General features: G+C 41.8%; 1 protein-coding gene across 3 annotated transcripts; it reads left to right on the forward strand.

The window, feature by feature from the left end:
• The first annotated feature begins 263 nt into the window (after window positions 1-263).
• IAH1 (isoamyl acetate hydrolyzing esterase 1 (putative)) lies at window positions 264-27,726 on the forward strand. Of its 3 annotated transcripts, none has more exons than XM_049902844.1 (6): window positions 264-377; window positions 2,154-2,206; window positions 4,920-5,068; window positions 8,517-8,678; window positions 16,495-16,616; window positions 27,378-27,726. In XM_049902844.1, exons 1-6 carry the CDS (start codon window positions 297-299, stop codon window positions 27,558-27,560), a joined length of 750 nt encoding a protein of 249 aa, XP_049758801.1. In that variant the 5' UTR covers window positions 264-296; the 3' UTR covers window positions 27,561-27,726. The 3 variants fall into 3 exon arrangements, with proteins under 3 accessions (XP_049758801.1, XP_049758802.1, XP_049758803.1); XM_049902845.1 differs by lacking the exon at window positions 2,154-2,206 and adding an exon at window positions 6,085-6,239 and having other exon boundaries at window positions 291-377; XM_049902846.1 differs by lacking the exons at window positions 2,154-2,206; window positions 4,920-5,068 and having other exon boundaries at window positions 298-377.
• Window positions 27,727-27,765: the final 39 nt, after the last annotated feature.

The raw sequence follows: 27,765 nt of genomic DNA on the forward strand, positions 1-27,765 counted from the left end.
AATGCACGGAGCAGGCCCAGCTTCCTGGAAACTGGCAAAAGAAATGGGATCTCCGAGAGGCAACAGCTATCGCACGTCTTAAAAACGACTGCTTGGCACCTCCTCTTAGCCGCCGCCCACAGGGCCCTGCCAAGGAGCTCCAGGAAGCCGACCCAGGAAAGACAGCCGGCCTCGGGATACGGACAGCAGGAGTGCGCGCACTGCGCAGGCGCCTAGACCCGCCCCGCCCCGCCCCGCCCCGCCCCCCGGCGCGCGCCCGGATATCCGGCCTGGCCCCGGCCCTCGCTGCTGTGGCCATGGCGTTCTCTGAGGCGGTGAGCTGCGGGAGTTCTCTGCTGTGGCCTCGCCTGCTGCTCTTTGGAGATTCCATCACCCAGGTACCGCCGCCCTGGCCTCCCGGGCTGCCCTGGTGCCGCTCTCCCCGTCAAACGCTCTGTCAAGTCCTCTCGCCGTCAGGCGGCGCCCTGGGACTTGTGCCTCGTCGCCTGCGCCCTCTGGGCCCTCGGTCTCTCCCGGCGTCACAGACGCGCCGGGCCTGGTTTATCCCGTTCTCTTGGCTCTCACACTGACACCTCATCCCCATGTCTCCCCACTGAATCCACCCTGTTTGTGACGAGATTCTCAAGGCCACATTTCTCCAAAATGCCCGGGTTGTCCCCCCTGAGGAGAAGGAGATCTTCTGTGGGACGCCTCCTGCCTCCGGTAACGCCCGCCGGCGAACCCGTGCCCTGCCGCCTCCCGCTGCTTTCCCTCAGTAACGTCCCGGCCGAGGGCTCAGTTCCTCCTCTCTTCGGGGGTGATGATACCTTCGAGGATTGGCGTGGTTTCCGCAGTGCTTTCACACGCGCTTTCCTTTAGGCTCAGCTAGGTCGCCGTGTTAGAGATGAGGGCGGAAGGTCTAGGGAATGACGTGACCTGTCCAGGTCACGCCCTAAGGAGTGACAAAGCTGAGCTCGGCCTGAATCCCGGTGCTCTTTCTTTTCGGCGTCCTTTTTCACAGTGCTTTTATCATGACGTGGTACAAGTTAGGTGCATTGTTTTCACTTTACTGTCGTCCTTGGCAGTAGTTGTTCTCCTTTTCCAAGAGACGTGGCTTAGTCGCTCGCGACAGGAATCGTGCTTTGTCGTCACACACTGAGCGTCGTGCTCCATCAGCCCCGGAGGCAGGTGCCCAGACCACGGTGTCCGCATCGCTTCCTACAGAGTTTTTGTAGCCTGTGCCCTCCACGCAGAAAGCACTTTGAGCCAGCTCACTGTAGTGCTTCTGCTGCTGGAACAGGTTGGGCAGTTAATGGTTGATCTAAAAAAAAATGCTTCCAAAAATTAAAAGATAATCTTTTATCCAAGATCCTTTCAGCTCACATTTAAGAAAAAATTATAGGAGATATATGTTCTTCAGGGAGAGAGTAAGTTTTTTAAAAATTCTTTTATTTTTATTTTTATAACATTCAGGTGTGACTTTCTAAAGCAACCTGTATATGCCGATAATTGGTAACATTTATTTTAGGCGTCTGGGGCAGTAAGGGCTGTCTGCATTCCGTGTGAATGTATATCAAAGAATGCTTACCTTGAGTTCTGTAATTAGTGTATTTCCTTTTTCTTTCATCTATGGATAGGTGTTAGCATGGTCTTCATTTCCTAACTGATTTTCAAATGTCTTGTACCTAGACTTAATTATAAAGTAGCTTTTTCTAGATAACAATGACTCTAATATTGTGTTGTTAGTTGCCATACAGTCGATTCCTACTCATAGCAACCCCCTATGCACAGAGTAGAACCGCTCCATAGGGTTTTCAAGGCTGTGGCCTGTCTTCTGAGGTGCCTTTGGGTGGCTGCAAACTGCCATCCTTTTGGCTAGTAGTCCAGCACCTGTTTACATCACCCGTAGACTCTTGACTCTAATATTAAGTCTCAATGAAATGTAAATACTCATTCAGATTAAGTCTATAAGGGAGAAAAATACACTTCTGTACTTATTTCCAGAGCGCTACTTAAGTGTTACTACACTAATCCCTAAAATGACCTCCCCTGAGCAGATCAAATGATGAAGGCCAAGAAATGCAAAGAGAAAACAAAAATGGAGTTGTTGAATAAAATTTCCTTCACTAAAATGTTTTCGTTATATTGATAAGTAGTAATGGGCTTTTCTTCAGTTTTCTTTTCAGCAGGGCGGATGGGGAGCATCACTGGCTGACAAGCTGGTCAGGTGAGAAAAGTTTCTAGATTGATACTGAAGTATTTATTGATAGAAGGTGTGATTGTAGCTCAGGTGTGAAAATGGTATGGGGCCAGTGTCTGACCTCTAAGCTCACAAGGGGCAAAGGGAGTCAAGATCAGCAGCCCAAGGCTGATGGCTGTGACGTGGAGGTCAGACATGCCTCCTCTCTGCCAGCTTTACCAATTCTGACATCGTCCGTCCCTTCCATGGCACTCTCTGCTGCTCTGCTGGGTTTGATAATTCATTGCAACGGCCACAAAGAACTCAGTTAGTACTCATGATTATGGGATTTATTAGGAAAGTAACACGTTACAGTTCAGGCTGAGGAATGCTCGGGATACAGTTCTTCCATCAGGATAGCCTCTTCCCAGCTGTGTTCACAGGCAGACCTCTCCCTGAGCCTCTTTGCCCTGTTCAGGCAAGTGTTAGAAAACTCTTTTAGCTCTGCCAGTAAGTGCCCAGAGGGATCTCACTCCCACCAGTAAGCCTAGCCTCAAAAGCATTCGGGTTGCCTGCTCTATGGGTCCAGAAGCCCACTGCGCTGTCTCCTGCCAGTCTCTCCTGCCACAGCTTCTTGCTGTCTTCAGTGTTACAGCTCTGTCTCGCTCTTTGTCTCCCTCCCTTCCTCCTGGCTCCAAGGGCTTCTCAGTGCGGGGACCCTAGGTCCAAAGTACACTTAGCTCTCCTTCCTTGGTGGTGGTGGGATCCCCAAGCCCAGTGGGATGGCAGAACTGACCAGTCCCCTTGGTAGGCCACAGTTACTCTGTTTGTACAGTTCCACTCAGTCAACTTGGGTGGGAGTTAAAAGACCGTGGTGAGAAAGGCCACACAAAAACGATCAGTTGTACCGCATCAGGAAAAGAGAAATAGGGTGAATTGTGCAGACTGTTTCAAACAGTGAATTGCTAGTCAAGGACAGAATGAGATCTGGGCACAAACCTGACTCCAAACCTTGTAGTTTTATTGCTACACTGTACTGTCTTAGAGATGAAGCTACTTTGACCTTTTTTTTTTTTTTTGGTGCTACAGTGACTAAACCAATTGATGGACGTAAGATAGACTCATCTTGTCAAAGTTTAGTGCATTTCATCTTAAAGTGTAAGGGATTGAAATCTTTAAAATGTCTAGTCAGCTTTTTGTAATCATTTCACATAAAACCGCTAAGAATTTTACTAAGAAATAAATATAGCTGAACTTTTTTATGTTGCTCCCAAGGCTTATAAAATGCTACCTGAGAGCTTCCGGGTAGTGTCTCAGAATGAGTCTCCCTCTGCTCCTCTCCCTGGGGTCAGCTTCCTGGCATTGTCCTCTGCAGAGTTACTTAGTGGCACCATAGCATCTCTGCTTACTTGTTTATATAATATGTAGGAATCTGAACCCCACACCAGAGTGAACCACACCAATTTTGCTAACCATGAACTGAACGCTAAAATTCTTTTCATCTTCTTCTTATGGACAACTTCGAAAGGGAAGGAAGGGAAGGAGTGTGCTGTCTCATTAGGGGGAGAGCAACTAGGAGTATGTAGCAAGGTGTATATAAGTTTTTGTATGAGTGACTGACTTGATTTGTGAACTTTCACTTAAAGCACAGTAAAAATTTTTTTAAAAAGAGCGCCTCTAGTGTAACTGATACTGTGTTAGACCCATAGCTGTCGAGTCAATTCCGACTCACAGTGACCCTGTAGGAAGGAGTAGAACTGCCCCATAGGGTTTCCAAGGCTGTAATCTTTATGGAAGCAGCCTGCCACATCTTTCTCCCATGAAGTGACTGGTAGGTTCAAACTACCGACCTTTTGGTGAGCAGCCAGGTGCTTAACCACTGCACTACCAGGGCTTCTTGGAATTGTATTAGGTGTCTTAAATACATTGTCTAATTTAATCCTGAACATTCATTATCCTTACTTAACATGTAAGGAGCTAAGTAACATGCCCCAAGTTACACAGCTAGCAAGTGATGGAGCTGGGATACAAACCCAGGTAGCCTGGCTCAAGAGCCATGTTTTGTTTTGTTTTTTTTCACTATACCATACAGTACTGTGAATGAAAATAATTCTGACTCATAGCAACCCTATAGGACAGAGTAGAACTGCCCCATGGAGTTTCTTTCCAGGAAGCGCCTGGTGGATTCAAACTGCCAACCTTTCAGTTACCAGGCATAGCACTTAACCACTATGCCACCAGGGTTTCTAATATTTTTAAGTAGGAAAATAAAATAAAATAAACTGGCTTAAACTGAAACAGAACTAATATATTTACTAAAATTACTGAATCGAAACGAAATGAAAAGTCTCAAAAATATTCCATACTTTTATCCTAAAGTAAACCATTATTACATTTGAGTTCCAGCTTATTTGTGACTTTCTGCATAAGGTATTTGCTCAGATTAATAACTCATAAATTCCATTTTAAAGGCTGTCCCATGCATGAAATCAGTCTGCAGACTGAATCATAGCCCCTTTGTACATAATTATTCCTAACCTCTCTCATTTGAGAATACGATGTATTTACCTGTATATGTGAATAGCACGCTCCCACCATTGTATTGTTCTTATCAAAGTGAAACCTGGGGCTGGATCAGAGTCATGGGACACCAGCAAAGATTCCATGCCCAGGGAGCACGCCCTCATTGAAGGTTGGGTAAATAAGTCTGTAAATAGTTCTTTGCCCAAAATTTATCTTCTTTTTAAATTTTTCCTTTCAGAAAATGTGATGTCCTGAATCGTGGATTTTCAGGTTATAATACTAGATGGGCTAAAATTATTCTTCCAAGATTAATCAGGAAAGGTAACAGTTTGGACAGCCCTGTAGCAGTTACAATTTTCTTTGGTTCCAATGACAGTGCTTTAAAAGGTAAGGGCATTTTTGTGTTTTTCTAGCTCATTTTTAATTGTTTTTACTTTACACTTAAATTTGTGTACTGTCTTCAGCTGTTTACTTATCTCCCAGTAAGTTTTGTAAAGATTATAAGTGAGTTCTCTGAGTTGACGTATGTGTATTTCTTCTGGCTTTACTGTTGGTGGATTTTATTCCTGACTCATTCCTACATGCCCTTGGTTGTTGGAAGATCTAAAATCTCACACTTTCATGTGTTCTAGAGTCCATTAGTGCTGTACTGTTTCCAATTTATTCTCCTTTAGTTGATGTAGTTGGCAGTTGTTGTCTTGTGCTGTCAATTCCAACTTATGGCGACCCACCATGTTGCAGAGTAGAACTGCTCCATAGGGTTTTCTTGGCTGTAATCTTTATGAAAACAGATTATTAGACTTTTTCTTCCATGGTGCTGCCAGGTAGGTTTAAACCACTAGCCTTTCAGTTACCAGTGCAAACACTTGTGCCACTCAAATTATACACTTTGCAATTTTAATTACACTGATGAAAAAGGAGTACAGGTGGTCCCTGACTTACAACATGTTTGAGTTACGGTGAACTGCACTTTCTACTACCTGGGTTTTTTTTTCTTTTTTTTGGTTTATCTTATCTTTAGTAATATGTACTACATACAGTGTTAAAATAATATCTGTAAGTTTATATGTAATGTTTCCAACCCCCAAAGACAAAGATTGGATGATAATAAAAGGCAATAATAATAATGAAAACTAAAAAAACAAAATGAGGTACTTAACTTACGTCAGAACTGACTTACAACAGAGTCGTTGGAACAGAACCCCGTCGTAGGTTGGGGACTACCTGTATCTGAGGGCAAGCAGCAGTCCTGAACTGGCTGTATGCTTGAATTCTGGGTGTTGGCAAACTTGGATTCTGAAAAGCAGCTGTGTCTCCACTTGTTTTCTAAAGAACTGCTGCTGTGACTAGAGGAGAAACTAGCTGTGTACTGGCTTTATCTCTTCCCTCTCTACCCCTAAAAGGAGCCCTCTGCATGGTACAAAGGGAAAAAAAGTCAACACTTACTTTGGAAAGTTGGGTAGTCATCTTCCAGAGGACTCCCTCACATCCTTACTTCTGCCACAGAACAAACACCAAGTAGGCTGCTGTTCATGGGGACGCTGGGAGGACTTCCCAGGTGAGGCTCGCAGCTGGAGATACGGGAAGGGACAACTGCTCATTGCAGTGCAAGGAATCCTCACTGCCTGTGAGGGAGATTGTGTAGATTACAGGTATTGGTAGAGACTCTAACTGTACTCTAACCCTGGTGGTATAGTGGTTAAGTGTTATGGCTGTTAACCAAGAGGTTAGCAGTTCAAATCTGCCAGGCGCTCTTTGGAAACTCTATGGGGCAGTTCTACTCTGTCCTGTAGGGTCGCTATGAGCCAGAATCGACTCGACGGCAGTAGGTGTGTGGTGCGTCTAACTGTTTGGAAGAAATGCAAGTCAGATCTTCACTTTATATCTTGTACCAAAATAAATTTGAAATGAATTAACATAATTAAATGTAAGAAAGAAAACTCCAAAGGATAGTACAAAAAATAGTATGAAAAAAAAGTGTGAACTTGTATGAAATTTAGGACAAGGAAAAACACTTTATAAGCATAAAAACAATGGAGGAAGGCACAAAGGGAAAAAAACAGGTTTATGAAATAAACTCAAAATAGCTTACATCAAAAAAAAACACAAAGTAGAAGAAAGTGACACACTGAGAAAAATATTTGCAAAAATACGCCAGACGAAAGGTCAGTGCCTTTACTGTAGAAATCAATAAGAAAAATACTAACTCTAATAGAAAAATTGGCAAAGGACAGAAACTAATAATTCACAAAAAGAAGTTTATGTCCATGTGTGTTTGAAAATGTGTGTAAACTTCTGTTATCAAAAAAATGCAAATATCCTGAGATCACCTTTTAGTGAAACAAAGTGGCACAGGAGATAAAGGATATTACCCGTAAGTATGGTACTGTGCTACAGAACCATCTATGTGAGACCAAAAGGTCAGCATTTACTTACAGCACACAGAAGATAAGCGGGCAGCGAAGCTAGAGTACTGGAAGTGGAAAAATCAGGGCGCAGTTAAAAGAGAATGTTAATACTTTGTGAAAAATGTAACTAATGTCACTGAACAATTTGTATAGAAATTGGCAGATGGGAACCTAATTTACCCTGTAAACTTTCACCAAAAACACGATAAAATATTACTTAAAAAAGAGGAACCAGAGTATAAAAAATTCAAATGAAAACAAGGGATTTTTACGTTTGCCTCTCCAGTTGGAAAATGGTTTCAAACAGTAGTACTTATAGCTGGCAAGCATGGAATAAGATAGGAGCTCTTAACATTGCTAGTGGGAGAATAACTTGGTATAATCTTTCTGGAAAGCTGTTTGGTGGTTATGCTTTAAGAGACTTCTTTTGTCTAGAAATCCAGCCTAAGGAAATATTCGGTAATGCAGTCAAATGTATATGTGCGAAGATTTCTGTGCATTGTTATTTGTAATAGCAAAAAATTAGAATGCTGCATAGTAAGGAAATAAAAACATCAGTATGGTCACCCTACAGCTAAATATTGTGAAGCCATTAATTGTCATATTTTCGAGGACTGTTTAAGGACACAGAAATGCTCATGATACAATATGTTAAAAAGGGGGGGGGGGCAGAACATAAGGCTGTATATATTCGGTGTATCCTCAGTTTCTTTTTTTAAAGCATACACGTCTACATGGGAAAGACCAGAAAGAAATAAATCCAAATGCCAACAGTGGTTTTCTGGATGATGGGGTTATGGCCAATTTTAATTTTCTTTATTTGTGGTTTGCATTGTCTGCAATGAGCCTTGTAATATTTACTTGTGAACATATCAAGAAATAATCCTTCACGGTAATAATAGTAGTAGTAATAGCCGATGTTTACTTATTGAGTGTTTACTTTGTGGAAGAAAGCCTGCTTTACACACTTCACTAATTGAATTTTCACAGTAACCCTTATAGTAAAATAGTAGACTCTATTATTATCCTGATTTTCCCAGTGTAGAAACTGAGGTACAGAAAGGTTAAATATTTATCCAAGGTTACGTGAATAGTCCATGAGAAAGCTAGGATTTGAATCTGGACAGTCTCGATCCACAGCTAGGGTTCTTATTTTCTTTACAAGTTCAGCCTAATGGGTTAATAACAACATGGCCACCAGAGGAGAAGAGACAAGAGCACACATAGGTCCATAGCCATATCCTCTGAAGTCTGTTTTATGAAGCACTGGATATTTTAAATCTTTTCCCCCCTTTTTTCTGTCCTTGGTGCTAAAGAATTTCCTAGGAACCTCATGAGTCACACACATTTGTGGAAAAGTGTATTAATTATTGTCACTTATAACAACTATGTATTTGGGCTGAAGTATTTACATTGCTCCTGAACAGATGAGAATCCCAAGCAGCACATTCCACTGGAGGAGTATGTTGCGAATTTAAAGAGCATGGTGCAGTACCTGAAGTCTGTGGACATCCCTGAGAGTAGAGTTATTCTCATCACGCCTCCCCCTCTCTGTGAAACAGCTTGGGAAAAGGAGTGCATCATACAAGGTAACCCAAACCAGAGTCCGGTCAAACTTGAACGTGAAGTTTGATAGAACCGTGGTTCCCGGCCTGTGGGCCTCAGGTTTTTGTTGTTGTTCGTTGCCAGCAAATTGGCTCTGACTCGTGACAGCCTTAATTGAAATGTAAAGTCGTGCACCATCTTCATGATCATTGGCATTTTTTAGTCCATTGTCGTGCCTGTTGTTGTGTCAGTCCCGTTAAGGGTGTCCTTTGTTTCCATTGGCCCTCTACCAACCATGATGTCCTTTTCTAGCTATTGGTCTTCCCTGATGACGTGTCCAAAGTAAGCAACTTGAAGTCTTGTCCTCCATTTTGGTTGTATTTCTTCTAAGACTGATTTGTTATTTTGGCAGTCCACGGTCTATTCAGTATTCTGTACCAACACCACAGCTCAAACATATCAGTTCTTCTCTCTTCCATTTTCACTAGTCATGATACATAGGGTTTTCAGTGACTAATTTTTTTTTTTAATAATTTTTATTGTGCTTTAAGTGAAAGTTTACAAATCATGTCAGTGTCTTACACAAAAAACTATATACACCTTGCTACATACTCCCAGTTACTCTCCCCCTGATGAGACAGCCCGATCTCTCCCTCCACTGTCCCTTTTCGTGTCCATTTCGTCAGCTTCTAACCCCCTCCACCCTCTCATCTCCCCTTCAGGCAAGAGATGCCAACGTAGTCTCAAGTGTCCACCTGATCGAAGAAGCTCACTTCTCACCAGCATCCCTCTCTAACCCATTGACATTAATTTTTGGAAGTAGATCGCCAGGCCTTTCTTCCTAGTCTGTCTTAGTCTGGAAGTTCTATTGAAATCTATCCACCATGGGTGACCTTGCTTGTATTTGAAATACCTATGGCATAGCATTCAGCATCATAGCAACACACAAGCCACCACAGTACAGGAGACAGATGGGTCCTTGTTCTTGTTGTAGTGTGCCATTGAGTCGATTCCAACTCATAGCAACCTGATAGGACAGAAGAGGGTTTCCTAGGCTGAAATCTTTTTTTTTTTTTTTTAATTGTATTTATTGTTGAGGATGATTTGTTTTTAGTTGTGATAAATACATGTAACAAATTGTTTGCCTTCTCAGCATTCTTCATGTGTACAATTCAGTGACATTAGATATGTTTATCACGTTGTTCAGTCGTCACCATTAGTCACGTCCATGTTTCCCATCACCTTTAACAGAACTTAATGTCCCCTAAGCAGTGAGTCCCTTTTTTCCCTCCCTCCTGCCCACTTCTGGTAACCACTAATAAACTTTGGTCTCTATAGATTTGCTCATTCTAGATACTTCATATAAGTGAATTCATACAATATTTGTCCCTTTGTGATTGACTTCTTTCACCCAGCATAATGTTTTCAAATTTACCCACATCATAGCATGTATCCAGACTTTATTTCCTCTTTATGGCTGATATATATCAATCACATTTTGTTTATCTGTAAAATAGTAACTGATGATTTTTATGAATCTTAAACACTACACAAAAGTGTATTGCTTAGCTCATTGTCTTTGTCTTGCCTTAAATTTAAATTGCACTTGATAGTTTGCAAGAGGCATGTGAGATATGAACCTGTGGTCTTCAGGAGATCAAGGCTCTGCCCTCACACCTGCCTGCAGTCTCCCACAGGTCCCCCAAAAAGGATGTGGCCACTGTGCTAGCTTAATGGAATGTAGGCTGAAATCTTTACGGGAGCAGGTCACCAGGCCTTTTTTCCTAAAGATCCACTGGTGGGTTCAAACCACGGACCTTTTGGTTAGCGCTGAGCACTTAACCAATATGCCCTCAGTGCTTCTCCTAACCCAACCCAACCCAACCCATTGCCATTGAGTCGCTTCTGACTCATAGCAACCCTATAGGACTGAGTAGAACTGCCCCATAAGGTTTCCAAAAGTCTGCTTTACAGGAGCAGACTCACCTGTTTCTCCCATGGAGTGGCTGGTGGTTTCTAATCACTGACCTTTCGATTAGCTGCCAAGTGCTTAACTACTGCATCACCAGGGCTCCTCCTAAACAAACAAAAAAACCAAACCCGTTGCCATTGAGCCGATTCAGACTTATAGCGCCCCTATAAAAAAAAAAAACAAACAAACCCAGTGCTGTCGAGTAGATTCCAACTCACAGCGACCCTATAGGACAGAGTAGAACTACTCCATAGAGTTTCCAAGGAGCGCCTGGTGGATTCGAACTGCCAACCCTTTGGTTAGGAGCTATAGCACTTAACCACTACGCCACCAGGGTTTCCAGTCTGTAAATTTGTATCAGTTTGTCTTTTCAATCAACAGAAGTTAAAACAAAAAGTGTATAGCTTCTATTATGTCCAGGAAATTTTTTGATGCAGAGAAGAGATTCTCACTTTTATAAGCTGAAAATCACTATTCTGGTATTTGCAGGTTGCTGAGCTTCATATTGCAAACTCCAAAGGTGCACATGAAGCCACCTGACAGTTGTGTAGAGACATCTGATTGTGTAGAGGCATGTGCACTGTTGGAACAGATAACTGCTATTCTCCACATGGTGCTGAAACTGAGTCCACAGTTAGGGTGTTTTTCCTGACTTCACAGCAATGCGATGTGCCTGCAGCCATCTTGTACGTGACCAGGAGAGTGGGCCCTCTTGTCTTTGCTTTGCCTAGCTTGTCATACTGCACGTCAGTAGCGGAACCTTGCTTTTTCCTCGCGATAAAGGCTCTCCTGCCATCTCACTGACAAAGATATACTCAAGTACGAGAACACATTCACATTACTTGTAATTTACCAACTTAATGTAGCTCTTTGGCACACCACCACTAGGTTTTCTGCCTTGCTACCCACCTGAGGCACTTTACTTTTACCCACTATTCAACTTTACCTGCTATACCAGGACCTGGGCCAGGTAATGGGGATATAGAGATGACTAAAACACAGTTCCTGCCTGTTGGGCTAATGAGGGAGATAGTCAATAGTTATTTAGAGGATGGCAAGACTTGTCTCACATGCACTGGACATGTTATCAGGGGCGATCAGTCCCTGGAGAAGGACATCATGCTTGGTAAGGTGGAGAGTCAAGTGAAAAAGAAGACGACCCTCAACAAGATGCACTGAAGCAATGGCTGCAGTGATGGGCTCAAATGTAGCAATGATTTTGAGGATGGCGCAGGACCAGGCAGTGTTTCATTCTGTTGTACACAGGGTTGCTGTGAGTCGAAACCGACTCCACGGCCCCAACAAGAACAGATATTTAGGTATCTATAGTCAGTAGATAATTCCTACTGTGATAAATGATACAACAGATGTCAGGTTCTATTGAAAGTACCAAAGAAGATAGTAGAGATGTCAAAGACAGCTCCCTAAAGGAAGTAAACAGGGAATGTTTACCGTGGAGAAGAGACTGTATAGGGAGGGAGGAGATGCGCTAGCTGTCATGAGATGTTTGAAGGGCTCTTTCATATAAAGGACTGAACTCTTGTTAGCACTACAGGGCAAAACTAGGATCCACTAGTGGAGGACATCAAAGTCAGATTTTAATTCAGTACAAAGAATAGTAATCTGCTTTGCGTGAGGTATTGCCTGTTAGGTAGTAAATTCCTCATTGGGTATTCAAGCTAAGGCTGGATGGCCAGAGGTGTAGAAGTTAGAGCTGTGTCATTGTTTCTCAGATTGCAGGCCATGCCCCCATTAGACCATGAAACCAATTAAATGAGTTACAACAAACATTTTTTAAATATGGTATACTAAGAAAAAAAAATCGGTTTCTAGAACAGTTAGGAGCCCTAGTTGTGCAATGGTTAAGCGCTCGACTGCTAACCGAAAGTCTGGAGGTTTGAATCCACCAAGCCACTCCCTGAGGAGAGATGTGGCAGTCTGCTTCTGTAGAGATTTACAGCCTTGGAAACCCTATGGGGCAGTTCTGCTCTGTCCTATAAGATCGTTATGAGTCTGAATTGACGGCAGTGGGTTTGGTGTTTTTTAGAACATGGTAGGCATTGTTTTGTGAAACATGTTTCAGTTCCGTAGATGTGGGTATGTGTGTATTGGGTCCTGATGTAAAATATATTTAATTGCTTTGGTTTTAGTCAACAAGGTTTATAAGCCATAGACCATGGGGTCTTCTGTTTCCAGACCACCAGCATCAACATCACCTGGGAACTTGGTAGAAATGCAGTGAGAACTTCAGGGGCAGAGCCCAGCATACTGTGGTTTATCAGGTCCTCCAGGTGATTCAGATGTGCACTTAGTTTGAAATCACTGCATTAGACTAGGGGTTAGCAAACTTCCAGTAAAATTTTACTTCCAGTACAGCCCACTAGACACGTTTTTGTAAATAAAGTTTTATTGGAAGACAGCCATGCCCCTTGATTTACGTATTGTCTATGGCTGCTTTCGAGTTACAATGGCAGTTCCGACAGAGACCATTTAGCCTACAATCCTAAAATATTTACTGTCTGGCCCTTTACAGAAAGTTTGCCAACTCCTGAGCTATAATAAATGACCTCCGAGGTCCCTTCCAGCTCTTAACTTCTGATTCTGGTTCCTGTAACACCTGTGATCCTCTCTGGAACTCTCTGCAAAACTGGAATTTAAAAATTGAGCTAGTGGATATGTCCTTTGTGCTATTGTTTTTATTATCTAAAAGTCCCATTTCTTCTTCTAATAAAATAAAAACAGGAAAAAAAAAACTGCCTGTCCTTCAGTGTATGTACTGTGACATATTTCAGTAATTGTTTTCTAACTCGGTTTTATATCCCAAGTTCTGTTCCTTTAACGTACATTTGTTTTGTCTCAGTAAACTGGAGTACACCTGAGCTTTTTGTTAGTCTGAAGAAACTTATATCAGCTTTAGTTTGTTAAGACATTGGTACTAGCAATAATTTCTAATATGTTAGAAAGTTATAGTTGTATATTTGTCTTGGGTGGAAACCCTGGTGGCGTAGTGGTTAAGTGCTACGGCTGCTAACCAAAGGGTTGCCAGTTCAAATCCTCCAGGCGCTCCTTGGAAACTCTGTGAGGCAGTTGTCCCCTGTCCTATAAGGTCGCTATGAGTCGGAATCGACTCGATAGCACTGGGTTTGGTTTGGGTTTTTTTTTATTCCTTGGGTATCTGTTTTTCCTGCAGTGTCACTTGTGTTTGTTAACGATTTCTTCTGTTTGGTCAATTCCCTTTTAACATTACCTGTTAACTTCCCTTTTTGTTCTGCATTCATCCTTATATCCATCCTTATATACAAAGGCAAACGGGAAAAACACAAGGAAGCAAATTCAAAATGCCAAGTCTGCTTCTTCCAACTTAGCCAAATGATGCATTTCACCTGTGTTAGATTTTCTTGAAAGGTATTTTTAGGTAACTCACCTGTTACATCTTCATGGCAGCCTTTTCTTTGCACTATACTGCAGTCACACTTTTAGCCAGTTGAGAGTTTGGCTCTTTGTCTCAAATAAGACAAAGACATCACCCCAGTCATACACCCTGTAGCTTTCTCCTGATGAGTTTCCTGGCTCTCAAAGGAGAATGCTTATATTCAGATTCTTCTCTGCCTGTTTTTTTGGCATTTGGAGAGAAGGTGTAGTGGTAAAATTTCCTTTTTTTCCCCCTAAATGAAGATGCAGTTGTTTAACTTGAGCTTATTAGCTTTCTCAGTGCTGACATACACTTGAATGGCTTAAAAGGTACAGTGTGAAGTTTTGCATAAAAAGCAGTCTGAACTCACAAAAAGCAGGTTATTCTAGGGCAAATTAACAGCTTCTCATCGCAGGGCAGCTATTTGTCAAAGCGTGGTCTGACTCAGTGTTAGCTGTTATTTTTAGGTAGATTTCTGGGCCCAATTTAAGAAGCATTCTATTTTTGTCCTCCTTTCCCCCACTTATGCACACCAGTTTTATGTGAAGACTATTACTGTCCCCATTTTATAGATGGAGAAATGGAGTCTTAGCGACATTACCTTGCCCAAGATCACACAGCAGCAAATCAGTTCCAGGCAGTCTAGCTTCAGAGCTCAAGTCTGTACTGTTACACAGTACTACCTCTTCAGGTGGGTTACAGCAGTACCCTCGCTCTTAAAGGGCCTGTGGTCCTTAGTGGGGAAGCCAACACGTTCTCATGTAACAAATAGCGTATGTCAAGAGGTCCATATACTAGAGGTACAGACAGTGAGTACAGTATTGGCTGTGACATTAGAGGGAAAAGCCAAGCCTGCGTGCAGTACTGGAAGCATTGGGCAGGTCAGAGGGAGGTGTCCTTTGCACACAGGACACACAGCACAGTGACTATGTGAGGTTCCATCTGGGCCCAGAAAGAATGGGCGAAAGCACTGTTTGAGGTGGCTCCTGACTCCCCAGCTTTCTTCCAGCCATAATTGTGACTTGGGTGGCATATTCTCAGCCTTAACAGACGGGGACGAACGTCCTATGCCATGATCAACAGAAGCAGTTTTAAATTTCTGTTTATCGTTTCCCAGGTCAAACAAATGGTATACATTCTCAAGAGAATATATGAAATGCTGAAATTTTAATCTCATTTCTGCTTTCTGTCCTTGAACATAATCTATTATGATTAAAGAGAGTCAGAGATGAACAAGAGCAGGTGGGAAGAGGGGTCTTATCTAGAGAATTGTTCCCCTAGAAGTTAAGCTAATTATAATCTAGGTGAATTTCACAAACAACTGCAATGTATGAATCAAAACAAGGGAAGAGTTTATTCTTTTTCTGACAGGCATGAAGTGAAATCCATGTTAGGTAGTCTTCCCTTATCGCTTGTATCCAGCTGGTAAAACCTGAGTTTTTCCTCTTTTACATCCCAGGCATCCAGCCCCTCCTTTCCACTGGCTTTCACTGCCCCCACCCTAGTTTGGACTCGTATTACCCCCAACTAGTAGCCTGCTCACTGTTGTACCCCACCTTCTGTGCTCCTTACACACCAGCCTGGCTCAGCCTCCACACACAGCACTCCACCACCTGCCAGAGCAGACTGGGGGAGGGTGAGGCAACATGTGCGTGCTGAGTGAGCGTCAGACACCTGTGCTAGATGCTGTGCGTAAGTTTAGTCGTCTGTCTCCGTGTTGCTGTGATTATCCTAGACAGTTAGCATCCTATAGATGAGGAAAGCCTCAGAAAGGTTAAATAAGTTGTTCATAGTCACAGAGCTGTACAGGGGCAACTGTAGACACGCTTAGCACTGAGCTTCTGTGCCAATGGTTATGGCTGCATAACATGATGAACACAACGGTGCTAAATTGTACATGTGAAGAATGATCAAATGGCTCATGTATCTACCACAGGAACACACACAACAACAAACTTGGGTCTCTATGTCCAAAGCCTATAAATGATTTTGGCTTCCCATTACATATTAAAATTCAGGGTTTTCAGCTGATTCAACTACCATGGTCTGGCCTGGCATTCCTCTCCAGCATATCCCTCACTAGCCACCAGCCCAATTCCATTCACCTCTGGCCTGCACTCTCTCAGACAGGACTGGAACACCCCCAGGATACGGCCTCCCCCTAGTTATAACTGAGGCCATCCTCCACAGGCTCCTCAGAAGGCCTTGGTCATAACTAACGGCTCCCTCTGTTTTCCCATTCTGCTTTGTCCTCTGCTGGGCAGAGCAGCACATACTAGCAACCTGCGAGGTCGTGAATGGTGGAAACTGTGTCTTTTTCATTTTTGTATTCCCCAAGCTCCATGGCCAGCCCAAAGTGGGTGTCGACGAGTGCCAGTTTAACAGAACTAAGAAACCATCCCGGACAGTAGAACTAGCAGAGGGACCAGTGGCTTGGTTTTGTCAATTCCACCTGAATTTTCTCTCTTCTCAATAGGTTGCAAATTAAATCGCCTGAACTCGGTTGTTGGTGAATATGCCAGTGCCTGCTTACAAGTAGCCCAGGACTGTGGGACTGATGTACTTGACCTGTGGACCCTAATGCAGAAGGACAGTCAGGTACAGTGACTTGCTCAGGTATAAAGGTGAGCAGGATCACGAGGAAGTCAAGCAGGTTTGTGCAGCTGTCCTAGAACAAGCGAGATTTAGTAAGATGATAGTAACTCTTTAACACTTAATACAATAAAAGGTTGGAGCCGGGATGGAGAGGCTGCAGGACCGCTCACAAACCCAGTTTCTTATTCAGTCTCTCTTTCAGCAGTTTGCATCATACTGTGGGAACTCCTTTTACAGTTAAGAATTACTAAATGAGCAACAAATAATTCTTATTTACGAACATCTAGGCCAAGTTCAGAAACGCTGTTAGTGTAGTGGTTAAGTGCTACAGCTGGCCACCAAAGGGTTGGCAGGTCGAATCCACCAGGCGCTCCTTGGAAACTCTATGGAGTAGTTCTACTCTGTCCTGTAGGGTCACTATGTGTCGGAATCAACTCGAGGGCACTGGGTGGGTTTAGGCCAAGTTCTGTGTGTGGAGTAGGGGAAAGCTAAAACTCGTTAATAGACAAAACAATAAATAGTATGGTATTAGGTAATAAAACTATTTTCATGTAGTTCTATTAAGTTATTTTGCTTTAAAGCCTAAAATCTCATTTATAAATATAAAAGATAAAAAGCTGGTCCCTGTGTAAAATGGTACAGCCACTCTGCAAGAGAGTTTGGCAGTTTCTTATACAGTTAAACATATATTTAGCATATGACTCAACATTCCCACTCCTGAGTATTCACCCTAGAGAAAATGAAAACTTAAATTCACACACAACCAGTATATACAGCTTGTTACAGCAGCATTGTTCTTCATTGTCCAAATGCCCTTCACTGGGTGAATGGATAAACTGGCATGTGCCAAGAATGCAGCATGACTGGGAGATAAAGATAGCAAGTATTGATTCACATAGCTTGGATGAATCCCACAGGCGCTATGCTGAGTGAAGCTGTTCCCAAGAGGCTCCACACTAAGTGATGCCCTCTCTATGGACTGCAGCAACAGAGAACAGATCCATGGTGGCCAGAGGGTAGGGGTAGGGGAGAATGTGGAGGGCGTGCCTGAAGGGATAGCACAAGGAAGTGATGGAAAACTGCGGTGTGCCCTGATTCTGCTGGTGATGGGTGCGAGAATCCATACACATGTTCAATTTCCTGTAACTGTACACGATCAAAAGTGAATTTTATTGTGTTAATTTTTTAAAAAGCTGGTTTCTTTCATCACAGGTAGTGTACATGGATATTCAGATACCACAGGTATTTATGGACAGCATAGGTGGCAGTATAAGTTGGGCACGATTTTTCATGTTTCTGCTGCTTTTCACTCTTGAGAAAAGGGTCTGTTCTGCAGGGCACATGACAGGCCACTTCACTGCTCTTGAGGCCGAGAGAGAAAACTGACTGATGGGGAAGGATGGCATTTGAAGTTGCTCACTGGGGAAGCAAAGATACTTTGTGTAGGAAGCTCTGTGGAGAAAAGGGAACAATCACAGCCCCACCCCTGTTTACTCTTTCACAGCTGTTAGATTTGGCCACTTTGCCAATAGCCACGGGTAAAGGAAGGCAGAAAGAACAGCCAAGAAATCACTGAAGTAGGTGCCAACTCTTTCCTCTCCCCTAAATCTTAACAAATCCCATTTTTTAACAAATTACGTATCCTTCGAAGGACCCAGCTATTTCTAATCCACCTTCTCCCCACTTACCCATTATCTTGTTATGTGACATTTTGCATTTACAACAGTAGTAGAAAAATCATCTGACCATTCTGTGCATTAATGACATACGTCTGGCAGTAACAGATGCCAAGGTGCAAGGTGAGAGTAACGCTGGCTTTGATGGCTAAGCTGTGTGTCAGCTTGGCTGGGCCCTGATTCTCAGTAGCTTGGTAATTATGTAAGTGATGTAATTTGGCAGTTGTGTAATGAGGTAGTTATCTTCCATTTCGTGATCCGGTGTGGTCATCCTCCATTTTTGCATAATACCAGTTTCACATAACCTGGTCTTTGGAACCTAACCATGTTGGTAAGTGAGGAGAGGGTGTATTTACACACTTTCTGTACATCTCTAATGGAAATACTGTAGTCTGTAAGAAAATCATATTACCATTTGGAAAACAGGGGTGCCAATCGTTTTGTGAGAGTCTTGTTCTCTTCCCTTTCCCAAGGCTAGCTACCTTCCCTGGGAGCTGTGAAGAGAACCTGAGAGAGCCCAGGCTTTCGTTCCGACTCCACCACCAACTGTGTACCTGAGTAAATCACTGACTCTTAGGCCTCCAGTTTTCCTCTGAAACCTTGACTAGAGGTGCATGAACCATTAGTGCGTTCCCAGAGCAGGAGGGGCGTCAGCAGCTTGAGACAGCATTCAGAGTAGTTTTTCTTTGTGTTAAGGTTCCCCTAAGACGTTTTGGAAAAGCTGTTGTTGCTAGAGAGAAGAAAATTGCAAACTCTTGGGCTAGTTAATCTCATACAGGTCCTTCTAGACTTAACACTGAGATTTAGAACTGAGAGGGCCTTCCTTAGATATCATCTGATCTAAAATTGCATAGATGAAAAAACTAAGGCCTAGGGAGGAGTGCTATTCGAATCTGAATACCTAGTCTAGGAAAGTCCTGTAACTAATTGATGCCCAGATTCTAGTAGGAGAGTGGGGGCATTAGCCCAGGAAAAAGGTTTTTCCCCCAAAGAAGAAATAGGTCTAATGGTGAATGTTCTTTTGTGTGTGTGTGTGTGTGTAAGATTTAAGTGAAAGTTTACAGAGCAAATTTCTCATTCAAAAATTTATACACAAATATTTTTGTGCCATTGGCTGCAGTCTTGCATCTGTCAGCACTCTCCGCCTTTCTCTTTCCACCTTGGGTTCACTGTGTCCATTCATCCAGTTTTCCTGTCCCCTCCCACCTTCTCGTCTTTGTTCATGGGCAGGTATTGCCCATTTGATCTTGTATACTTGATCTAAGAAGCTGATTCCTCAGATGTGTTGTTTGTCTTATAGGCCTGCCTAATCTTTGGCTGAAAGGTAAACTTCGGGAGTGGCTTCAATTCTGAGTTAGATGGGTATCTGCGGGCCATAGTCTTGGGGTTCCTTCAGTACTCCATCACGCCACTAAGTCTGGTCTTTGACATACTGGTCAAATTTGATCATTTGTTCTACATGTTTCTCCTGCTCTGTCCGGGACCCTCTGTTGTAATTCTGGAGCGGTCAGTAGTGGTAGCAGGGCACCATCTAGTTCTTCTCATCTCAGAGTAGTGCAGGCTGTGCTTCATGTGATCCATTAGTTCTTTGGACTAATTGCTTCCTTAAGTCTTTAGTCCCCCCGCCCCCTCCTTTACACCAGTCTCAAGAGCGCAAGTGCTAACCAAAATGTTGGCAGTTCAAATCTGCCAGCTGCTCCTTGGAAACCCTATAGGGCAGTTCTGTTGTCCTATGGGGATGCTATGAGTCGGAATCTACTCAGCAGCAATGGGTTTGGGGTTTTTTGCTGCAGACTAGGAGAAACCAATAGTTGTATCTTAGATGGCCACTTGCAAGCTTTTAAGGCCCCAGATGCTACTCACCAAAGTAGGATGTAGAACATTGTCTTTAAGAACTATATTGTGCCAATTGATGTAGATGTCCCCCAGATCTACGGTCCTTTGCCTTCGAGCCTGGGAACTTCATCCTGTGAGGTGTTTAGTTGCGTCTAAGAGGTTTCCCCGACTGCCACTTGTGTGCTCTGTTGTCTATATTAATATATGAGGAGCAACTATAGTCATGTATTTAGAAACTTCCACCTCTGAACCTACATCTGCCAGTGGGTGTGTTCCCTTACCCCCTCTCTGTACCCATTCGTAGATTATTGTTTGTTGATTCTATTCTTGCAGGATTGTCTATGCTATAGCGGTTACCATAAAACCAACCAAACCTGTTGCCATCGGGTCAATTCTGACTCATAGTGACCCTATAGGACAGAGTAGAACTCCCTCATAGAGTTTCCAAGGAGTGCCTGGTGGATTCGAACTGCTGACCTCTTGGTTAGCAGCTATAGATTCTAACCACTACACCACCAGGGTTTCCAGTAGTTCCCATAGTTGCCCTTTATTCCTGCATTCCTCTGAAGTCCACTCTTGCCTTGGTCATGTTGTGCTGACTTCTCCCATACTGTGTATTGCCTTTCCCTTCACCAGTATTCACTTGTGTCTATTATCTTTTTGGTAATTTTGCCTCTCTCTCCCTCCCATCCCTGGTAACCATAAAAAGTCTTTTTTTTCCTATGTGTAAATTTTTTATTACTTTATAAAAGCAGTCTCATATAATGTCTTTTTGTGACTGACTTATTTCACTAAGCATACGCCCTCCAGATTCATCCACGTTGTGAGATGGTTCACGGATTCGTCATTTTTTTATCTTCCTGTAGTATTATTCCATTGTGTGTGTACCAAAGTTTATCTGTTGATGAGCACTTAAGTTGCTTCCACCTTTTTGCTATTGTGAATAATGCTGCAGTGAATATGGGTGTACACGTCTACTCATGTCAGAACTCCTGTGTTTTTAAGGTATATGCCTGTGAGTGGGATTGCTGGATTACATGGTATTTATAGCTTTCTGAGGAAGCGCTATATTATTTTCCATACTGGTTGTACCATTTTACATTGCAACCAGCAGTGAATGAGTTCCAGTCTCCCCACATCCTCGCCAACATTTGTTGTTGTTTTTATTAGTACCAGTGACGTCCGTGAGATGGTATCTCATTGTAGTTTTAATTCGTATCTCTAATTGTTAATGATTGTGAGCATTTCTCCATCCTTCGTATGTTAGCAGCCTGAATGTCTTCTTCAGTGAAGTGGGTCTGTTCATATCCTTTGTCCACTTTTCAGTTGGGTTATTTGCCTTTTTTTTTTTTTTGTTGATATGTTGAAGTTTTCTATACATGTTAGAGATTAGACCCTTGTCAGATATGTCATAGTCAAAATTTTTTTCCCAATCTGTAGGTTCTCTTTTTACTCTTTTGGAAAAGTCTTTGTTGAGCCTAAAAACTATTTTTTAGGAGGTCCCATTTATCTAGTTCATTTTCTTCTGTGTGTGCACTTTTAGTTATGTTTAATAATCTCTTTATGCCATATCAGGGCACCTAGCATTGTCCCTAATTTTTCCTCCATGATTTTTATAGTTTTAGGTTTTATATTTAGGTCTTTTTGGTCCATTTTGAATTAGTTTTTGTATGTAGTGTGAGGTATAGGTCCTGTTTCATTTTTTTACATATAAATGTCCAATTTTGCCAGCACTGTTTGTTGAAGAGTCTATCTATTCCCCAGTCTCCTCTGGTCCTTTATCAAAGGTCAGCTATCCGTAGGTGCATGGGTTTACATCTGGATTCTCAATCTGTCCCACTGGTCTGTGTGCTGTTGTACCAGTACCAGGCTGTTCTGACTACCGTGGCTGTATAGTCGATTCTGGTATCGGGCAGTGTGAGGCCTCCTACTTTGTTCTTTTCTAATAAGGCTTACTTGGGGCCTCTTTCCCTTCCCTGTAAAGTTAGTGATTACTTTTTCCATCTTGGTGAAGAATTCTGTTGGGATTTGGATCAAGATTACATTATATCTATGTATCGTTTGGGGTAGTACTGATATTTTCACATTCTTAAGTCATCCTATCCAAAAACATGGTATGTTTTTCCATTTATATAGGTCTCTTGGTTTCTTGCAGTAGTGTTTTGTAGTTTTCTTTGTATAAACTTTTTTACATCCCTGGTTAGATTTATTCCTAAACATTTTATCTTTTGGTGGCTATTGTAAATTGTATTGTTTTCCTGATTTCCTTTTCACAGTTCTCTTTGTTGATGTCGAGGAGTCCAGCTGATTTTTGTTATGTTAATCTTGTATCGTGCCACTATACTGAATGCTTCTATTAGTCCCAGTAGTTTTCTTGTGGAGTTTCTGTGTATAGAATCATATCTGTGAATACAGGGTTTTACTTCTTCCTTACCAATGTGGATGCCTTTTATTTCTTTTTCTTGCCTTTTTGTTCTCGCTAGAATTTCCAGTACAGTGTTCAGTAAGAGTGGTGATAAAGGGCATCCTTGTCTGGTTCCCATTCTCAGGGGACTGCTTTCAGAGTCTCTCCATTGAGGATGTTGGTTTTGTATAAATTCTCTTTATTATGATGAGGAATTTCCCTGTAATTCCTATTTTGCTCAGTTTTTATCAGGAATGGATGTTGAACTTCCTTTATCAGATGCCTTTTCTGCATCAAATTTATATGACTTTGTAGTCTTTTCCTTTGTTTTATTTATGTGGTAGATTAGGTTGATTGATTTCTAATGTTGAGCCAACCTTGCATGCCTGGTATGAATCCCACTTGGTCATGATGTATTATTTTTTGATATGCTGTTGCATTCTATTGGCCAGGATTTTGTTGAGAATTTTTGCATCTATATTCATAAGGGATATTGATCTGTAGTTTTCTTCTTTAGTGGTGTCCTTGACTGGCTTTGGTATCAGGGTTATGCTGGCTTCACAGAATGAGTTTGGGAGTATTCCTTTTCTATGTTCTGGAATAGTTTGAGTAGAATCAGTGTCAACTCTTCTATGAATGTTTGGTAGAATTCTCCAGTGAAACTGTTTGGGCCAGAGGTTTTTTGGTTGAGAGTTTTTTTTATGACTCCTTCACAGTTTCTTCAGTGGTTAAGAGCTCTGCTGCTAACCAAAAAGTCAGCAGTTCAAATCCACCAGCTGCTCCTTGGAAACCTCATAAGGCAGTTCTATTCTGTCTTATAGGGTCCCTATGAGTTAGGATTGACTTGACAGCAACGAGTTCGGTGTTTTTTGCCTTTTTCTATTTCTTCTTTTGTTACAGGTCTGTTCAAATTTTCTACCTTGGTTTGTGTTAGTTTATGTAGGTGGTATATTCTTAGAAATCTGTCCACTTCCTCTAGGCTTTCAAATTGTTAGAGTACACGTTTTCATAGTATTCTGTTATGATCCTTTTTATTTCAGTTGGTTCTGTTGTGATGTTACCCACCTCATTTCTTATTCGGGTTATTTGCATCTTCTGTTCTGGTCATTTTGGCCAGTGGTTTCTCAATTTTATTCTTTCAAAAAATCAGCTTTGTCTTGTTGATTCTGTTGTTTTTCTGTTTTCTATTTATTTCTGCTCTAATTTTTCTTATTTTGTTTCTTCTGGTGACTGCGGGCTTCTTTTGCAGTTCTCCTTCTAATTGTTCAAGTTGTAGGGTTAATGTTTTGTCAGTCTTTTTTGATGTGTGCATGTTTATTGCTATAAACTGACCGCTGAGCACTGCTTTTGTTGTGTCCCAAAGGTTTGGATATGTTGTGTTTTCGTTCTCATTTGATTTTAGGAATATTTTAATTTCATCTTTGATTTTTTTTCTATTATTCAGTAGTTTTTAAACAGGGTGTTTAGTTACCATTTGTTAGAATTTTTTTCCCTTTCCATTGCTCTTCCTGTTACTCATTTCTACTTTTATAGCACTGTGGTCAGAGAAGATGCTTTATTTCATTGTTCTGAATTTGTTGATGCTGCTTTGTGGACTAAAGTGTGGTCTGTTCTGGGGAGTGATCCTTGAGCAGCATTGCCGCTGGTGGCTGCTGTGCTCTGTGTATGTCTATGAGGTCAAGTTGCTTGGTTGTGGTATTTAGACCTTCTGTGTCTTTGCTGAGTTTCTTTCTAGTTGTTCAGTCTGTCATCAGGAGTGGTGTGTTAAAAGTCCCCTAATATTGTGGAAGTGTCTTTTCTCTTTTCAGTGCTGTTAGAGTTTGTTTTATATATTTTGGAGCTCTGTGGTTGGGTGTGTATATATTACAGTTATGTCCTCTTGGTAGACTGACCCTTTAATCATTATATAATGCCCTTGTCTTTTTATAGTGGATTTTGCTTTAAAATCTATTTTATCAGAGATTAATATTGCCTCTCCTGCTCTCTCTTGGTTGTTAGCTTGACACATACCTTTACATCTAAGGTGTGTCTCTTGTAGATAGTGTATTGGTGGATCATGGCTTCTTTCCATGCTGCTACTCTCGGTCTTTTTACTTGACGATGTAGGCTGTTCACATTCAGCATGATTATCAAGAGGTATGAGTTTTTTACTATCATTTTCTTATGATTTTTTTCGTGGTGTTGATGGTTTCTTTGTTCTACTTACTTTTCTATGCTGAGTTTTTTTTTGTGTGTGGCCTGTCTTTTCATTTCCTTTATCGTTTTTGGTTTTGTGTGTGCTGAATCTTTACTCATCAAAATATAAAAAGAAAATCATAGTTTGTTGACTTGCTTTGTGGTTTCCTTGAAATTTACCTTTATCTTCCTGTGTTTAAAGCAGTAATGTACTTATTGATATTGCTTTGAATTCTCCATATGGAAGTTCCAAACCTATACGCTTTATTCCTCCTTTATGTTTTGAAGTGGTCATCAGTTACAGATTGATGTCTCTGGTTCCCTGTTTTCCGTCTTTTAGCTTTATTTTTGAAAGTTCTTTATCTGGGTTGATATGTCTGATGTTGTCAAGTGTTTTAATCTCAGGTTGTTGTCTGGTGTTTTATTAGTTTTCTGTCCGAAGGACTCCTGGAAGCATTTCTTGTAAAGTTGGTCTGGTTTTTACAAATTCCTTTCATTTCTGTTTATCTGGAAATGTCCTAATTTTGCCATCATATTTGAGGGATAATTTTGCTGAATAATAATTTTTGGCTGGCATTTTTTTTTTCTTTAAAGATTTTATATGTATTATCCCATTGTCTTCTTGCCTGCATGGTTTCTGCCAAGTAATCAGAACTTAGTCTTATCAATGCCCCTTTGTAGGTAGGTGATCTTTCATTTTTCCCAAGCTGCTTTTAGGATTCTTTGTCTTCGGTTTTAGAAAGTTTGATTATCTCTTGGTGTTTGGCTATTAGGATCTATCTGGTATGGAGTTCGTTGTGCTTCATGTATATTAGGGAAGTTTTCTGTCAGCATATCTTCAACAATTCTTTCTGTGCTTTTTGTTGACTCCTCCCCTTCTGGGATTCCAATCACACATAAGTTATTCCTTTTGACGGCGTCCCACATAACTCTTAGCCTTTCTTCATTATTTTTTGATTGTTCCTCAAACAGATAGATGCGTGTCAAGGGATTAGTCTTCTATTCCGCGGATCCTGTCCTCTTCCATTGTTTCAGTTCTACTCCTATGACTTTCTATTGAGTTGTCAATTTCTGAAATTTTGTTAAGCTTCTGGATTTCTAGTTGCTGTTTCTGTATCATTTCCAATTGTCTATTTTGTCATTTTTCTCTTGCATTGTTTTCCTGAATTCTTCTAGTATTTTGTCTGTGTTTTCCTTGAGTCCTTTGAGGATCCTGTACATAAACCTTTTGAGTTCTTTTTCAGGAATCTCCATTATCTTTTCTTCCTCAGGGAGGATTTCTGGTTTGTTATTATGGTCACTTGCTGGGGCCATCTTGCCCTGCTTCTTTAGGTGGTTTGCTGTTGTCTCCAGGACATTAAGCTGTTACTGTATTTGATTTTTTCATTTGTATAAGTGTTTGTTGGGTCCTGTTTTTTATTGTTTTGGTGATTCCTGGCAGGTGTGGCTGGAGTGGTGTCCCCACCTGTCTTTGGGTGAGTGGAGTGGTGGGTAGGTGTGGGAGCTTGAGTCTCTGTTTACTGATCTTGCGGGGCAGCTGAGGGTGGGTTGGTTGGGCTTTGGCCTCTGTCTTTGGTTTGGTGGCTCAAGAGTGTGGAATGATGCTCTCTGCAGGCAGACTGGCCAGTGTGGTGGTAGAGGCATGGGAGGCAGTCACACAGTTGTTCTACCTCCACTTCCTCCTGGGCAGGGAGAGGGAAGGAACAGCAGGCAGGTGTTCGCTCAGTCTTGCTGCACCTGTTCCTGAGGTCATGGGCTGCTGCTCCTGAATATCTGATTCTGAATCTGGCACCCTCCCTGTCTCTGCTGCTTTCTGTGTGTATCTATAGAGGTTCTCTCTAATTTTGGGGAGAGTCATGAAGTTGCCTTGCTGTTTTCTTTACCCAAGGTCTCTGCTGGCTTTGTCCTAAGTTAGCTGCAGTGGGCTGGAAGAGCTGGCCGACTTCACTGTTCCATGTTACTCCTCTTTCACTGCTTTTCTTATTCCTTCCAGTCGTTCAGTCCCTAGACTTTATTTGATGTTCAGGGTTCCTGGACTGTTATCTTGCTTCTGTTTTGCTTGGTTTTTTGGGTCTTTGGTGCACGGGAATGTTATGGCACGTGTGCTAAGTCACCATCTCGCCCACATTCTGTAATAGTAAATGTTCTCGAGTTTTGTGGGGGGTGGCGGGGAGACTAGACTCTTGTATTCCAGTGTATTCCAGTAATTATTGTTCTACACTGGATGGTATGTATTCTTTCCACCTAATAACTTGCCTGTCAATTTAATACCTAGACAAAAAGGGAATCAAAAATAATATTGACTCTTAATACCAACTTCTTCATTTTCGTTGTTAATGGACAATATTTGCTCACTAAGCCTCTTGTTTCATGTGATAAATAACCTGATAACCACGTTGTATGATTCAGAAGACACAGAATATCCCAGCTCAGGCTCTTAATGGTAAGTGATTTTATGAACCTCGATTCTGTAAGAGATAGGGCTTTGTGAGCATTCAGCGAGACAGCGTACATTAGAGCACTTATCTGAGTAAAGAGATGACTGCTGCACCGATGCCTGAAGCAACGGAAGGGGCCGGGTAACTCCTTGAGGCTAGAGCACAACTGGAAGAATAGTATACACTGGCATTTAAAACAATTACACATTTTAACTTAGTTCTCTTTCCCTCACAGGATTTCTCATCCTATTTATCAGATGGACTACATTTATCACCAAAGGGAAATGAATTTCTGTTCTCACACCTCTGGCCGTTGTTGGAGAAGACCACCTCTTCCCTGCCTTTGCTTCTTCCTTACTGGCGGGATGTAGTAGAAGCAAAACCTGAACTCAGTCTTCTGGGAGATGGGGACCATTAAGTTAATCACAGAAAACTCAAGTTTGGTTTGTTAATTTACAGAATGTTTCCAAGAAGATCAAAAAATAGTTCTCAAGGCTATTAAACTTTTGCTTATGACCCTGGACCAAAAAAATGCATTTGCCACCAATATTAATAAAAGTACTAAGATTTTTCAGGAAACCTTATACTTGGGTACATTATGTTTTGAAATTATTAAATATTTA

The sequence above is a fragment of the Elephas maximus genome, chromosome 12, assembly GCF_024166365.1.
Source record: "Elephas maximus indicus isolate mEleMax1 chromosome 12, mEleMax1 primary haplotype, whole genome shotgun sequence".
NCBI lineage: Eukaryota > Metazoa > Chordata > Mammalia > Proboscidea > Elephantidae > Elephas > Elephas maximus.